This window comes from Oryctolagus cuniculus, chromosome X, assembly GCF_964237555.1.
Source record: "Oryctolagus cuniculus chromosome X, mOryCun1.1, whole genome shotgun sequence".
NCBI classification, from domain to species: domain Eukaryota; kingdom Metazoa; phylum Chordata; class Mammalia; order Lagomorpha; family Leporidae; genus Oryctolagus; species Oryctolagus cuniculus.
In genome coordinates this window covers 92,014,611-92,030,489 of record NC_091453.1, presented here as the reverse complement: position 1 = coordinate 92,030,489, position 15,879 = coordinate 92,014,611, and the positions used below count along the sequence as shown (strand labels likewise).

The window sequence follows — 15,879 nt, the reverse complement described above, 5'->3', positions numbered from 1 at the left end:
ACCTGGATGCTAATTAACTCTGCCAGAGCTAGTGGTACTCAGTTCCCTTTAATAGGAGAATTTGAAGCTGGCTATGATGAAGAAACCTGATCTTGCTCACGTCATGGCCAGGGTCCCTCTAAAGTGGAGAAATTATTCTTACTGTCCACAAATCCACAAAGCTGCAATGACAACTGTCGCTAGCCCCAGTTACCTAATGTAACAATCTCGAGGACAGTGGCCTAGGAAGTTACTTCGATATACACTGAGCACTGAGGTTTCTAAAGTGAGGGTAGAAGAAGCAAATGCCTCTGGCTTACCTGAGAAGGGTGACTGGCATGCTGTCCCCAAGTATTGAGTCTGCTCTAGAGAGGCGCTTCTTTGCTTCCTCTTGCCTCGCCATGTCTATAATCACAGAACTAAAGAAACTTACCATGGAGGAGCCACTTTGCATGCTGCTCCGGGCTAGTTTCTGGCGATGCAACTTCACCAGGTGGTCGATGTCTTCCTCTTCTTCTTCTTCCTCTTCCTGGAATAATATAGATTCAGAATCAATAAAAACTGTTAAAAAGTTCAAAGACTAATGGCTCTCCTCTAGTGGGAAACATAATTATTGCAAAGCTCTGAGGTGTCACGTGTACATGTATGCACATATCCTTTTTATATATCTCTCCATTTCCAGCTTCTCAGCTCTGTTCCAACCATCTTTCTCATATCTCAAAAGAATAAAACAGGGGTGGGCATTTGGTGCAGTGGTTAACATGCCACTTGACACCCACATCCCATGTCATAGTGCCTAGTTCAAATCCCAGCTTCTCGGCTTCCAATCCACTTTCTTGCTAACACACACCCTGGAAGGCAGAAAATGATGGCTCAAGTACTTGCATCCCTGCCACCCACATGGGAGAACCAGACTGAGTTCCAGGCTCCTGGCTTCAGTCTGGCCCAGCTCAGGTTGTTGTGTGTATTTGGGGAGTGAACTGGTGGGCAGAAGGTCTCTGTCTGTCTGTCTGCCTTTCAAATAAATAAAAGTAAATAAATAAAAGTTTTTAATGGAATTAAAAAGACAAATTTATTTTTGGTGCAAAGTTTTGAAATCCACGCTTACACGGGGTATTGAGAAAGTTCACAGATGGGGTCAGCGCTGTGACACAGTAGGCTAAGCCTCCACTTGTGATGCCAGCATCCCATATGGGCACCAGTTTGTATCCCAGCTGCTCCTCTTCTGATCCAGCTCTCTGTTTATGGTCTGGGAAAGCAGTGGAGGATGGCCCAAGTGCTTGGGCCCCTGCACTCACATGAGAGACCTGGAAGATGCTCCTGGCTCCTGGCTTTGGATCAGCCATTGTGGCCATTTGGAGAGTGAACCAGCAGATGGAGGACCTTTCTGTGTCTCTCTCTCTCTCTGTCTGTAATTCTACCTCTCAAATAAATAAAAATTTATAAAAAAGAAAGCTCATAGAAATTGTACATTGTGAAAAGTAGATTTCAAAAATTTTTGCACCAAAACAAACCTATCTTTTAATCCCACTTTCTATGAACTTCTTGAAGTACTTTCATATATCCAGCAATGTATTAGGATGTAAATGGGACAGCAACAATAGTTCCCCCCTTTAAGCAAATAAGGAACTGAATTTTCCTTACAAGTTTGGGGGAATTAAGATTAATGGTGCCTTTTTCTAAAGAGTTAAACAAGTTGATTGAAAGTATCTATATTATTGTAGGAAGAGGAAGAAGAAAAAGAGGAAGACATTATCTAGATAAGTTAAATTTCGTACAGTGACCAAGTGAAATGCAAGGGCACTTACCAAATCCATACTAAGGCCTGGGACAGATTTGCTTCTGTCTCCTAAGGAGCCACTTTCATTCCCCACATCTTCTGGGCGAAGATCTATCACAGATTTAGTGTATTCTGAGTGGAAGACCAAAAACTCAAATCAAAAGAGAAACTACTCTTCTTCACACCAAAATAACAACAAGGGTACTCAAAACTTTTGCCCCAAAGGGACATGAAGGGAAAGCAGCTACCTGAAGGCCTGAGGATTTTTCTGGTGTTCTTCTTGAATATCATTTCACTCTCATCAACAGATAGCACATTTTGACCCCCAGGCTGAGTTTCCTAGGAAGCAATAAGGGCAAGGAAATGGAAAAGGACAATTGGGCAGACAGTGAGGCAGATAGAAGGAGTGAGTAAGGAAGGATAGCCTTAGGAAGAATTGGGCTCAGTCTTTTGCTAAACCATGACAAACTTAAAGATTAAATGCCTGGAAGCAGCACAAAACTTATTTTCTCACATTTCAACCAAAACCTTAGAAAATGTTTCCAAGTGCATCTGAACTGAAATTTGTTTATTTGAACTTCCTGACTTAAATTCTGCCCGAGAAAAGAGAGAAAGGGAGGCCAGTGCTATAGTGTTGTAGGCTAAGCCTCTGCCTGCAGTGCCAATATCCCATGTGGGCACCAGTTCAAGTCCAAGCTGCTCCTCTTCCAATCCAGCTGTCTGCTGTGGCCTGGGAAAGCAGTAGAAGATGGCCCAAGTCCTTGGGCCCTGCACCCGCGTGGGAGACCTGGAAGAAGCTCCTGGCTCCTGGCTTCAGATCAGCCGTTGTGGCCATTTGGGAAGTAAACCAGAAGATGGGAGACCTTTCTCTCTGTCTCTCCCTCTCTGTCTGTAACTCTACCTCTCAAATAAATAAATAAAAAATCTTAAAAAAAAAGAAAAGAGAGAAGGGGGGGAGGGAAAGGAGTGAAGGAAAGAGGCATGCAAGCAGGCAGGCCAGTAACCTGAGGCTTACCTTTTCTACTTGAGATCTGGGGGAAGACATCTTCTTCCATTCTGGAAAGAGGCCAGATTTATCCAGAGAGTCGGTCCTGGAGATAGATTGAGAAGTTATAACTAAGTTACACCTTCTCCTTCCCCTTCTACCCGGGGCCCAAAATTCTATGGAGGGAGAGCACTGGCTTGGGGTCAAATCCAGAAGGTCCACTTCACTTCTAATTTCCTTGAAAAAAAAAAAAAACGCAAAAGATCAAATAGGCAATTTTTCTCAAACACAAACATTCATGCCCACAAATGCTAAAGAATCAGCTGCTGCTGGGGCTATGCAGCCTGGAATCATGTTAAAATTTTTTTGAATTTATTAAACAGATGGAGATCTCCCATCTGCTGATTCATTCATCACAACAGCCAAGGCTGGAGCAGGCCGAAGTGAGGGACCAGGAACTCAATTTGACTCCTGTGTGGATGGCAGGGACCCACTGACTTGAGCCACCACTGCTGCCACCCAGAGTATACATTAGCAGGAACCTGGAGTAAGCATCTGGTGCAGGAAATCAAACCCAGGCACTTTTTTGAGAGATGTGAGCATCTTAGCCACTGCACCAGAGCCCTGCTCCAGACTGGGGAAATTAACCTACTCCAGGAAGCTGTGTCCAGAGCTAAATCAGTAGAAGTGTTGCTGAAACACGTCTGGTGAGATCAGAGAAAATACTTACTTCATTTGGTTTCCTGAGGACAGAAAGCTGGAGCACAGAAGCAAAGGAACCGTGCATCCTGAGGCTAGAGAACAAAGTGGGAACTCTGGGGTTGAACAGAGGTGGGGGAAATCAAAGAATCTCACCTGGAGGTGCTATCCGAGTCAGCTGTGTAGCTATCCAGGCTCTCACTCTCAGCCTCCAGTGCACTCTTCCCACTTTTCGCCTTTGGCACTTCAAGCGGCACACTGAAATAAAAACCAAGAACCAATGCTTGAGGAAGCAGGTCTCCTGCCTCTACTCTGGGCTCCTTCTAGCCCAGTCACAATGTGAGCCCAAGTGATCTTTCTAAAATAAAGCTGAGTACACGTTTACAACTCTCCAGTAGCTCCTCACTGCTACTGAGATTGAGTTCAAATTCCTTCGCATGATAGTCCTTACGGTTCGTCCCTGTTCACCTCTCCAGCCCCATCCTTGACACTCCATTCCTCCTCACACTTTATATTGCACAAAGATAAGTTCTTTTGACTCCCTGAATATCCCCAAGCTCTCCCTTTCCCTGTTTTCCCTGCATGGGATATTCTTGTCACAATGATCGTCCTTCTTCACCTCCCTAATTGTTTTGTCTTCAACTCTTTTGTTATATGTTGATTCCTCCCATTTCTCTGAGCACACTCTCACCCCAACTCTAGATGAGTAACCTTCCTATGTGGCTCCTGCAGCACCCAGATTTCTCGGTACCAGTAATTACATATGTAATTATTAGACTATGTCGTTTATACAAATAATTTGTTCAGTAATTTAAACAAATAATCTATTTAATGTCTTTCTTCTCCATTAGACTAAACCCTAAGATATCAGTGACCACACATTATGTTCAGGGCTATGTTCCCAATCCATAGAAGAGAGACTAGTGTAGAGTAGGTATTCAAAGATTTTATGGCCTGATTCCTGATTTAATATCCTCAGTACGGGGCTGGTGTTCTTTTGTGGGGTGGGGGTTAAGCTGTCACCTGTGACACCAGCATCCCTCTTCTGATCTGGCACCCTGCTAATATGCCCTGGAAAGCAGTAGAAGATGGTCCAACTACTTGGGACCCTGCACCCATGTCAGGGACCTGGATGGAATTCCAGACTCCTGGCTTTGGTGTGGCCCAGCCCCAGTCATTACAGACATTTGGGAGATGAACCAACAGATCTCAATATTTCTCTCTCTCTCTGTGTGTGTGTGTGTCCCTCTCTCTGTAACTCTGCCTTTCAAATAAATAAATACATCTTTAAAAAATGAATAATAAACAAATACCCTCAGTGGGGCTTAGGTTTATCCACGGATTAGCAGTATGTCATAAAGATAGCATTCAGAAGACCAGAATCTTTTGCATCTTAATAACATCAGTGAGGATGGACCCTGAGCATTCAAAGCAGCAGTCCTCATCTCTAAAGGGAAGGACGCAGTTCCTGGGCCCCTTACCCCAAAGAATTAATGAGAGCAGCAGGGAGAGAGAAAAAAAATTCTCCCTCAAGTATCTCAAGTAACTTTCCTTGACTCCCAGGACACCACACTCTCCTGGTTTCCTCCTCCAACTTCACTGGCAGCCCCTTTTCAGTCTCCCTTTGCTGCTCTCACCTGCTCTCCCAATCTGCTAATCTTTGGACTATGTCCAGGTTTCTCCCTTGGGCTGTTGCTCTTCTCTATATAGAATTCTCCCTAAATGATCTCAGCTAGTCTCATGGCTTTAAATATCCTCTGTAAACTAGTAACTCATATTTATCTCTTATTCAAACTCCAGCCTTATTTTTCCAATGTTCTACTCAACATCTCCAGTTGGACATCTCAAACACAGAAAAGTCTAAGACCTAAGCCCTAATCCTCCCCCAAACCAGCTTTTCCCTCAATCTTGTCAAATGGCAGCACCCTTTTTATTTCTCAAGCCAACCATCTCAAGGACCATCTTTGGCTTCCCTTTCTCTCCCTCCCTAACCCTCACCTTCCCTCCCTCTCACTCTGTCCCTCCCTCTCCTCTCTTCCTCCCTTCCCCCTTTCTCTTTCTTTAAAATCAAATCTGTCAGCAAATCCTCTTGGCTATCGTCTTTAATGTATATCTGCCATCTAATCAGTTCTCACTGCCTCCATTGCCATTACTCTGATCTAAATCACCATCATCTAGCAACAACTCTTCCTGCTTCTTTCCTTGTTTCTTAGATACAATCTAGTAACAGACAAAATGAGCTTTCAAAATATAACTCAGACCTGAAAATGACCCAATGACACAGCAATTCCACTTTTAGGTATATACTGAAAACATGTGTTTACATAAGAGTTTCAAATGAATGTTCACAGCATTATTTGTAACAGCCAAAAGGTAGAAACAACTCAAATGTCTATCAGTGGATGACTGATAAAATGGGTATATACCTATACAATGGAAAATTATCTATCCATATAAGGGAATGAAGTTCTGATGTGTGCCACAACATGGATGAATCTTTCTTTTTTCATGGATAAATCTTAAAAACAATATGCTAAGTGAAAAAGTCAGTTACGAATGCCACATTTTATCTGACCCCATTGATATGACATGTCCTGAAAAGGCAAATCCACAGAAACTGAAAGAAGATTATGGTGTTGGGGAAATTGGTATTGACTGTTTCATGGGTATGAAATTTCTTTTGAGGGTGAAAATATTTTGGCATTAGATAGTAGTGATGAGTGCATAACATTCGGAGAGCATTAACAGCCACAAAATCGTATACTTTATAATCATATTAAGTGTATAACTGATCATATATATAGGATTAAGTGTCAAAGGATCACATAAATAAGACCAAGTGTCTGGTAATAACAGTAGATAGAATTGAAAAAGAGAAAATGATCCAACATGGGAAGCAGGCCACATAGCAGACTCATAGAATGACAAATACCCTAAATAGCACTCTGACCTCAGAATCAGCCCTTAAAGCATTTGGATCTGGCTGAAAAGCCCAGGAGAGCATTTCAGGCATGGAAAGCCAAGACACTGTGGCAAAAATGTTCTACATGAAGGATCTCTATGAGATCACAGTGGAAAGAAGAGGTTACCAAAGAAGGATGTACTTTTCTCTGAAGGGATGAGAGAACTTCCACTTTGCATATGGCCCTGTCTAAATACCAATGGAGTTTGTGGACTCAAAAGGCTTCCATAGCCTTGGCAGCTCACATCAAGAGCCTTAGGTGGTCACTGACGTCATAAACAAGAGTGTTAATTGTTAAATCAACAACAGGAGTCATTGCACTTACTCCCCATGTTGGACCTCTGTCCTTAATGAGGTGTACTATGAGAATTAACGGTAAAACCTGTCTTCAAATAGTACTTTATACTTTGTGTGTCTCTCTGTGTGCTAACAGTGGAAATCTCTACTTAGTATAGAGTTGGTCTTCTGTATATAAGGTGAATTAAAAATGAATCTTAATGAAAAATGTAATGGTGGAGGGAGCAGCAGGTGGGATGGGAGTGGGGGTGGGAGGGCGGGAATGGGGGGAAGAAACACTATATTCCTAAAAGCTGTACATATGAAATTTTGTATTCATTAAATAAAAACCTTAAAAAGAATGTTAAAAAATCATACACTTTAAATTTTTTAATGATAGTTTTATATTATGTGAATTTTATCTCATTTGTAAAAAAGAAAAAAAAAAAGATCACATTGATCAGAGTTATCTTTCCCAGAGTACAAGACAGTCCTTACAACTGTCAACAAAGTCTTGCATCATCTCCTCCCATGCCCCCCACCCCCGCTCATTCAGTTCCAGATTACTCAAAAGCACCAAGCACACACTCTTTACACGGGCTGCTTTCTCTGCTTACAATGATTTTCCGTTGGATACCCTCAGGGCTTGCTCTCTTATTTGCTTCATGTCTTTTCTCAAATGTCACCTTATTATTAAGAACTGGCCTGGCTATCCTAAAGAAAACAGCGTATGTATACACATGCATTCCTGGCACTCCCTATTCCTTTAGCCTACTTAATTTTCTCCATTACACTTGTCAACATTTGATACTACATGTTCACTGGATTGTTTTCTGTGTCTGCCACTCCCCAAATCTAAGTTCCACAAGCAACAAATCCTTGTATATTCATCAGTGTATGCCAGTGCCTAAAACAGTGCCTGGCACAGAGTTGGCATTCATAGATATTCGTCAAGCAAACCAACAAGTTAATAAATGAACAAAGAATAAGGTAATCAAAATCTATAGTGCCTTAGCCAGTAAAGAATAAACTTTCCAAGTGGTCACATGATGCTGAGACAGTTCGTGAAAATAGACAGCAGCAGTTGAAATCTTAGAGTGCCTAAAGAGGTGAAAAATCAAGTGTTCCCTTGAGAGATGTATTAGCTTTATGGTACAAGACACAGCAAGCAGCTTGATTTCATTTTTTTTACTTTACAGTCATTCTGTTTTCCCCTTTGCTCCAAAGAAAAATAAACCCCAAGTGGAACCATTCCTCTAGAGAGGTGGTTTCACGATGGCCCATGGAGAGTGTTTTATGCTTGTATTTTTTCCTAAAGATTAATACGTGCTGATCCAGGGATGATACAAACAACCCTAGGGCAAAAAAGCAATTATTTGACATCTGTGCAATAAAAAAGAGACTAAGATATGGGAGTTCTGGGTTTTAACTATCTGTATGATCTCAGGTAAATCACTTACCCTGCTTTCTTTTCTCTGAAAATAAAGAAGGTGAATTAGATTATCTCTGAGGCCCCATAATTTTATGGGAAAGATAATTTATGTTCACCCAATCTCTTTTCATGTTTAGGATAAATAAGAGTCCTCTGGGTCCAATGAAACAAGAGGCCACTGACAGCCAGAAGCAGTGCGTTTCAGAAATTACATTTGACTCATGATGTCAGATGTGTTAATCAGGTTCAGCAAATAAAATCCATCCTTATCCACAAAGGAAAAAGGGGGCCTCATCACCTGGAACAGATGAGTCACCCACTCAAAGCTGTGTGCATAAAATCACAGTACATACATTCAATGAAACACCATACAGAGAGCAAAAGTGAAGTAGACCCTTGGTGCTCACACGGAAAGGTGTTCACATTATATTTTCCCCACAATTTGTTTCTTATACTTTGAGTTGTAACTGATAAAAATAAGCTGCATGTGTTTTAGTGCACAACTTGATGAATCTTGACATACGTACACATCCATGAAACCATCACCACAATTAAGTTAATGAACGTATCTATACAGACTAATACTGGTTTTTTAAAATTCGGTTTCTGGGGGCCAGCACTGTGGCACAGTGGGTTAAAGCCCTGACCTGAAGCACCAGCATCCCTTATGGGTGCCAGTTCAAGACCTGGCTGCTCCTCTTCCGATCCAGCTCTCTGCTATGACCTGGGATAGCAGTAGAAGATGGTCTAAGTCCTTGGGCCCCTGCACCCACGTGGGAGACCCAGAAGAAGCTCAGGCTATTACAAATAAAGCTTCCATGAACAGTCAATCTGTCTTTGTACAGACATGTAATTTCACAACTATAGAGTAAATCTCTAGGAACAGAATGGCTACAAGGTAGATGCACACTGAACTTTTCAAGATACTACTGACTTATTTTTCAAAGTGGATGCACCACTGTATATCACCATCAGACGTGTATGAGAATTCTAGTTGTTCTAAATCCTCACCAGCAATTGATGAGGTCAGTCTTTTTCATTTTAGCCATTCTAATGGGAATACAGTAGTATATTATTGGGATTTTTTCATTTGCATTTATCTAATGGTAAGTGAGGTTGAATATCTTTTCATGTGCTTATTTGACATCTGCATATTGTCTTCAGTGAAACATGCTAAAATCTTTTTACCCATTTTCTATGGGATTATCCATATCATTGAGGTGTTTTTAAAGTTTTATTTTTATAGTCTTTAAAGTAGTCTTTAAAGTCAAATATAGCTGAGTGTGGGGAAGAAGGAAATTGTTTCAAGTTTGAAGTGAGAAGTCTGTCCAGAAGAACTCATCCATATTACTTTATAGCAAACAAAAGATATAGACAAACTTCCCACATTTAACATCAGCAAAATCAAATGAAATAGTCTGACTGATATATATATATATGTATATATATATATATATGCAGACACAGAGCGCGGAAAGATGGAAACAACTTGCAAGATGGACAAAGAGGCCGGCGCCGCGGCTCACTAGGCTAATCCTCCGCCTAGCGGCGCCGGCACACCGGGTTCTAGTCCCGGTTGGGGCGCCGGATTCTGTCCCGGTTGCCCCTCTTCCAGGCCAGCCCTCTGCTGTGGCCAGGGAGTGCAGTGGAGGATGGCCCAGGTGCTTGGGCCCTGCACCCCATGGGAGACCAGGAAAAGCACCTGGCTCCTGGCTCCTGCCATCGGATCAGCGCGGTGCGCCGGCCGCGGCAGCCATTGGAGGGTGAACCAACGGCAAAGGAAGACCTTTCTCTCTGTCTCTCTCTCTCACTGTCCACTCTGCCTGTCAAAAAAAAAAAAAAAAAAAAAAAAAAAAAAAAAAAAAAAGGACAAAGAACCCATTCTGGAAAAGAATATAACCTTAGAAGTAAGTGGCTTTCTTGTGAATGCTTTATACTACAAGGGAACTTAATAAGAATATAAATTTGATAAATGACAAGACCTTCAACATTAGATGATAAAACAATAAGAGAAAAAAGCAAGACTGAGAACAAAGAAAAAGTTATAACTGAAAAAGATAATTCATTCAAATAATTAAATCAGAAATAGTAAAAAGGAAGGGAGAAAGGGTGAGAAGTGGGGGCAGAGAAAGAAAGAAAATGGCTAAAACCAAACTAGCTACACAGAGGAACAGGTTGTGCTAATCATTGTTAAGTTCAATCATCGTTCTCTTTTTCTATTGCATTAAACAGTAAAAGAAAAGGACAGAAATAGAGGATAAGGAAATCCAATATCCCTGAGGTAGAGAGCTTAACTAATGGGGAAAAAATAATTCACAGATATGATATAGGAAAGTTTTCTAGCAATGAGGAAAGAATTCATCAGGGGTAACCCATATATCAGAAAAAAAAAACCGATACAGAATGATACAGAATGATCACCACTGAATTATATTCTTGTTAAGCTACTAAACTTCAAAGAAAAAGAAAAGGAATTTTTCAGGCAAATTCTCTCTCTCTCTCTCTCTCTCTCTCTCTCTCTCACACACACACACACACACACACACTCACTCTCACTCAAAATTACCTACAAGAGAGAAAAACAGGAGTCAAACTGGCCTCAGACATATTCACAGTTACACTCAGTGGCAGAGGACAATGGAGCAATGTCTACAACATTCTGAAAGAAAGAAAATGTGACCCAAGAATATAATATGCAGCCAAGATACTGTTCAAGTATAAAAAGGCACTTGGCAGATGTTCCTAAAATGAAAGAATGCAATGCATATTGCAAGCCATTCTTGAAAGAACTTCTCAGTGGTGAAATACACACAACAGAGAAATAAATCTAAGAATTCAGGAGTAGAGAAGCCATGGTACAAGGTCTGGTTGTAAATTTCTAATCCTTTTAAACATGCAACCAAAACTACACAGGTTAAAAAAAAGTTGATCATTTACAGTTATATAACAGAATGTAAATGTTATGAACCTTCATAAAATAAATTTGAGTAGCAAATATTATGAATAGGGAAAAAGGAGTGGGATAAAGTATAAAAAAGCTAACCACTTCCTCTTTCGTAGCACAGTCCACTGATAATGTTTAATACTGATAGTTTAAAAACTGACTAACTGGGGCAGGCATTGTGGCACTCTACCTCTCCCCTCACTCTCACTCTGCCTTTCAAATAAATAAATCTTTAATAAAAAAGATAAACCTTGAAAACATTATGCTAGGTGAAAGAAGCCAATCACAGAGGACCATACATCGCATGTTCTGTTTACATGAAATATCTAGGATAGGCAAATACAAAAATACTTCAAAAAGTCCATGAAATGATGGAATTAAAATATAAGTTTGGGGCCGGCGCTGTGGTGTAGCAGGTTAAGCTGCTGCCTGCAGTGCCAGCATCCCATATGGGCTCCAGTTCGAGTCCCGGCTGTTCCACCTCCAATCCAGCTCTCTGCTGTTGCACAGTCCAGCTGTTGCAGCCAATTGGCAGCTGGTTGCGGCCAACCAGCGGATGGAAGACCTCTCTCTCTCTCTCCTCTCTCTGTGTAACTTTCTCTCTGACTTTCAAATAAATAAAATAAATCTTTAAAAAATAAATAAAAGATGAGTTTATTTTGCTGTAAAAAGTATGAAATGCATTTTCATGAACTTTTTGAAAATAAGTAGATCAGGGGCTGTCACTGTGGCGCAGTGGGGTAAAGCCCTCGCCTGAAGTGCTGGCATCCCATATGGGCGCCGGTTCTGATCCCAGCTGCTCCTCTTCTGATCCAGCTCTCTGCTATGGCCTGGGGTAGCAGAAGATGGCCCAAGTCCTTGGGCCCCTGCACCTGCGTGGGAGACCTGGAAGAAGCTCTTGGCTCTTGGCTTCGGATTGGAGCAACTCCAGCCATTGCGGCCATCTGGGGAGTGAACCAACGGATGGAAGACCTCTCTCTCTTTCTCTCTCTTCCTCTCTCTCTCTCTCTCTCTGCCTCTCCTCTGTGTAACTCTGACTTTCAAATAAATAAAATAAATCTTTAAAAAAAAAAGAAAATAAGTAGATCAGTGATTTCTTAGGGTTGTGAAAGGGTTTGGAGAAAGTGATTGCCAAAAGGTACAGGGTTTCTTTCTAAGGTGATGAAAATGTTCTAAAATTAATACAAGTGGTAAGTATACAACTCTGTGAATACACTAACACTCATTACATTTTATACCACAAATGGATGAACTGTATGGTATGTGAATTACCTCTCAATAAGGCTGTTACCAAAAAATACCCTAAAAATAACTACTCAATTTTTTTATGTTTAGAGGGATGTTAATAACTAGTATCTTTGATAGTAAAGAAACATTTTTCTGAAGATTAGCAATTCTTCCTTTTTATTTCAGTGCTTTGTTAAATTAAAACAAAATTTAACAGAATGATTTTTATTATATTATAAACCAATATACATTTTTTCAGCCTCTCTACCCAGTCATTCTCTGTTTATACACATAGCAGACATCTGAAATGATTTTCATATCATGTGAAACCTGGAACAGTAGAAATTAGAGATTTGTTGCTTTCTTCTTTCTTGTTTCCTATATTGGTCAAAGTTTTAATATTGAGTCTGTGTTCTTTTTCTTTCTCTTCAAATTATTCTTATAAAGAACAAGTATAAGCCAAAATGTTAAAGTTTACACGTGGGTAGTGAGATTTGCAATAACTGTTTCATTCTTATTTACTCCTTTCTGTCCTTTTCAAGTTTTTCCATAATGAACATCTATCATTTTATAAACAGAAGAAAGTAAAAACAATAATAAGAGAATTAAAAGGATGCAGTGGCATTTCTTTAAACAGTCAGCTCTTACCTGGGCTCCTTCTGTTGCTCCTGAATGATCTTTCTTCCTGGCCAGACATCACTCATTTGTGTCTGATGGACAGACTGCTCCACTGTCTCTCTTTTATTCACTTCAACAGAAACAAAAGCATGATGGGGTGGTGGTGATGACAGCAGGGAGGGGAAACAACCCTCATAACATCTCCCCTGAGACACACCACACATGTGTAAAACAATCATTTACATTCCCCTTGAGCCACTGAGCCTATGGAGTTAGGGCACCCCCAGGGATACACTAAGATTCCACACCAGAGGATCCAGCATCACGGTTAAGCCCTGCTGGGAACCATCTCTAGACAGGCCTTGTACCTGTAGGTTTGCGACGCAGGGACATCCTGATTATCTCACTGCCTGTGCGGTAAGCAAAACGATTCACTTTCTGGTCATAAAACCAGTCTCCAGTTGCTTTCTTCAGCTCGCTGGGAAGGTATAAAAGAAAATAGCAAATGCATAAAGAATGGCTCTTGTCATTCTACCAACAAAGGCTGAGGGGAGAAATTCTCATCACAGCTGAGGTCTCATGTCCTATCTCTAGTCAGCCATCCGTGACACTCACATTTCCTTGGTGCACACCTTGCACCTCCAGGTACCATTGCTTTCCTGGATGCGGCAGTCCCGACACACCAGGTGATTACAACCCCGACAAGTGTTGGTCTTGGGAGTCAAACGGCCCAGGCTCTCCTGGCACCGAGCGCAGGTCCTATCACTGTAGTGTTGGCTGCCTCTCTTGGCCCCCTTCCTTTTTATCTCCAGTAACTCATTCTTCAGTCGCCTGCCAAGACCCAAAAGAGAAGCATAAGTGGGTCAGGATCTGCACAGGTTGTCTGGGTAGGGTTTGAGGGGTAAACGGAGTAAGACTATTTGGTTCTGTTAAAGCAACAAACTCAGAGCTCCAACCTGACCCAATGAGGAGTTGTAAGTGTTGTATATACAGGTTCTGAAAGTCAGATGGGTAGCGTAAGGAAAAATCCAACTATCATTGGTGAAAGGCCTGAGGCCCCCATGCTTTTTCTGATACTCTTACCTAATCCTTTTCTCATCTGCTTTTCGGAGCTCCTCATCTCGCTGTAGAACACTGAGGATCAAATCCCTTTCCATCTCAGACAGAAAAGACAGGTCTAGTATCTCTGACATGACTTATTCTGTTTGTTGTTGTTGTTGTTCACTCTTCTTTCTTCAAAGCAACCAGACAGGGAGAGCACCAGAGTTGCCTGAAACGAGAGAACTAATTTCACACAAATGACTTACTCCAGAACAGGCTCACAGCCCTAGAACCTTCCAGTAGACTATAGGCTAAAGAAACAAACTAGAAGTATCAGACGTATTTGCATTCCGACTTCACTTGAATCATACCCTGAAAATGAAAAGGTTTTTATTTTTCAAGAAGAAAAAATCTATTTATGACTCTGGGAAAGGACTGGATCTTTCATTATAAGCATCTTATTCTGGAAAGAGCAAAGAACAATTCAGTCAAACTCCCCCTCCACTAAATGCATCCTCAACCATCCAATTTTTATTTCTTTAAATATGCTCAACTCCTAAGTCTATTAACCTAAATAATCAAGAAGCTGGTCTCTGTAGGAGAAGGGAAAAGCACAGGAGAACTCTTGTCAATTTAGGTCTACTTCTCATTCCTGATCAGCTTCCATGCTCCCAGGATTCAGTCAGCTTTCCACTATACTTCAAAAATTTTCACCACCTACTGCGCCACAAAGTTTTTATTGCACTCACACTACCTCAAGAAAGTCTGCCCCATTTCATAAACATTTGTCAAGCCCCATTAAATGAAAGGTATTGTGCAAAGTTCTTTGAATACAGAGCTTATTAAGACACAGTTCCCAGCACAGTGGGTTAGGCCACCACCTGTGCCACTGACATCACATATGAGCACCAGTTCAAGTCCCGGATGCTCCATTTCTGGTCCAGCAGTCTGTTAATGCCCCTAGGAAAGCATCACAAGATGGCCCAAGTGATTGGGCCCCTGCCACTCACATGGTAGGCCCAGATGGAATTCAAGGCTCCTGACTTTGGCCTGGCCCAGTTCTGACTGTTACAGCCGTTTGGGGAGTAAACTGGAGGATGAAAGATTCATATTCATTCTCTCTCTCTCTCTCTCTCTCTCTGATGCTCTGCATTTTAAATAAATAAACAAAAGATCTTTAAAAATATCTAAGAGGGGCCAGCGTTATTGCTCAGAGGTTAAGCTGCCACCTGCAATGCCAGAAATAGCAGTACATGATGGCTCACAAGCTTGGGCCCCTGCCACCCATTTAGGAGACCTGGATGGGATTCCTGGTTCCTGGCTTCAGCCTTGCCCAATCCTTGCCCAATCCTTGCCATTGTGACCATTTAGGATGTTAACCAATGGATGGAAGATTGATCAATTGATCGATTGATCTCTCTCTCTCCCCTCCCTCTCTCTCTCCCTCTCTCTGTAACTCTTTCAAATAAATACATAAATCTTTAAAAAATAGATATGTCAAATGACGTATTTCATAAAGTATTTATTTTAACATTTGTATAGGCAAAGAGAAAGGCCTAGGAAAAAAACTATTATATACCATTGGTATCTCTTTGGGCAGAATTAGGATGGGGCAATTTTCACTTTTTATTTTATATAGTTCTGATTTGTTTTTACACGTCTTCCTTTTATATTTCAAAAAAATACATTTCGAGGGACACAAGGAGATTATGGCAATCGTCCAAGCAACAAACAACCTAGATTACTACCTGTGCCACTAATCACTTGGATGAGTGATCTTATTTCTGTTCCCTATGGTTTCTCATCCTCAAAATGATCTACCTCACAAAGTCGTCAAGAAAAATAATGTGTGTTAAAGGGCCAATCACAATGTCTGGAACACATGCTTGAATTACAAATACTTTTTGTGTCTGCTAAAATGATAAAGGTGTGAGCC

General features: G+C 41.2%; 1 protein-coding gene across 2 annotated transcripts in view; it reads right to left on the bottom strand.

The window, feature by feature from the left end:
- SYTL4 (synaptotagmin like 4) overlaps positions 1-15,879 on the bottom strand; it is a 60,368-nt gene that overhangs the window by 12,098 nt on the left and 32,391 nt on the right. The window contains exons 2-10 of one of the 2 annotated variants that reach the window (XM_002720353.5): positions 13,986-14,172; positions 13,518-13,733; positions 13,271-13,380; positions 12,933-13,032; positions 3,600-3,701; positions 2,775-2,850; positions 2,008-2,098; positions 1,788-1,891; positions 413-508 (exon numbers count right to left, since the gene is read on the bottom strand). In XM_002720353.5, coding sequence (XP_002720399.1) covers positions 413-508; positions 1,788-1,891; positions 2,008-2,098; positions 2,775-2,850; positions 3,600-3,701; positions 12,933-13,032; positions 13,271-13,380; positions 13,518-13,733; positions 13,986-14,095 — 1,005 coding nt within the window. In that variant the 5' untranslated portion in view covers positions 14,096-14,172. Of the gene's footprint in view, positions 1-412; positions 509-1,787; positions 1,892-2,007; positions 2,099-2,774; positions 2,851-3,599; positions 3,702-12,932; positions 13,033-13,270; positions 13,381-13,517; positions 13,734-13,985; positions 14,187-15,879 lie in introns of both variants that reach the window. The other variant, XM_070066353.1, reaches the window with a different exon arrangement.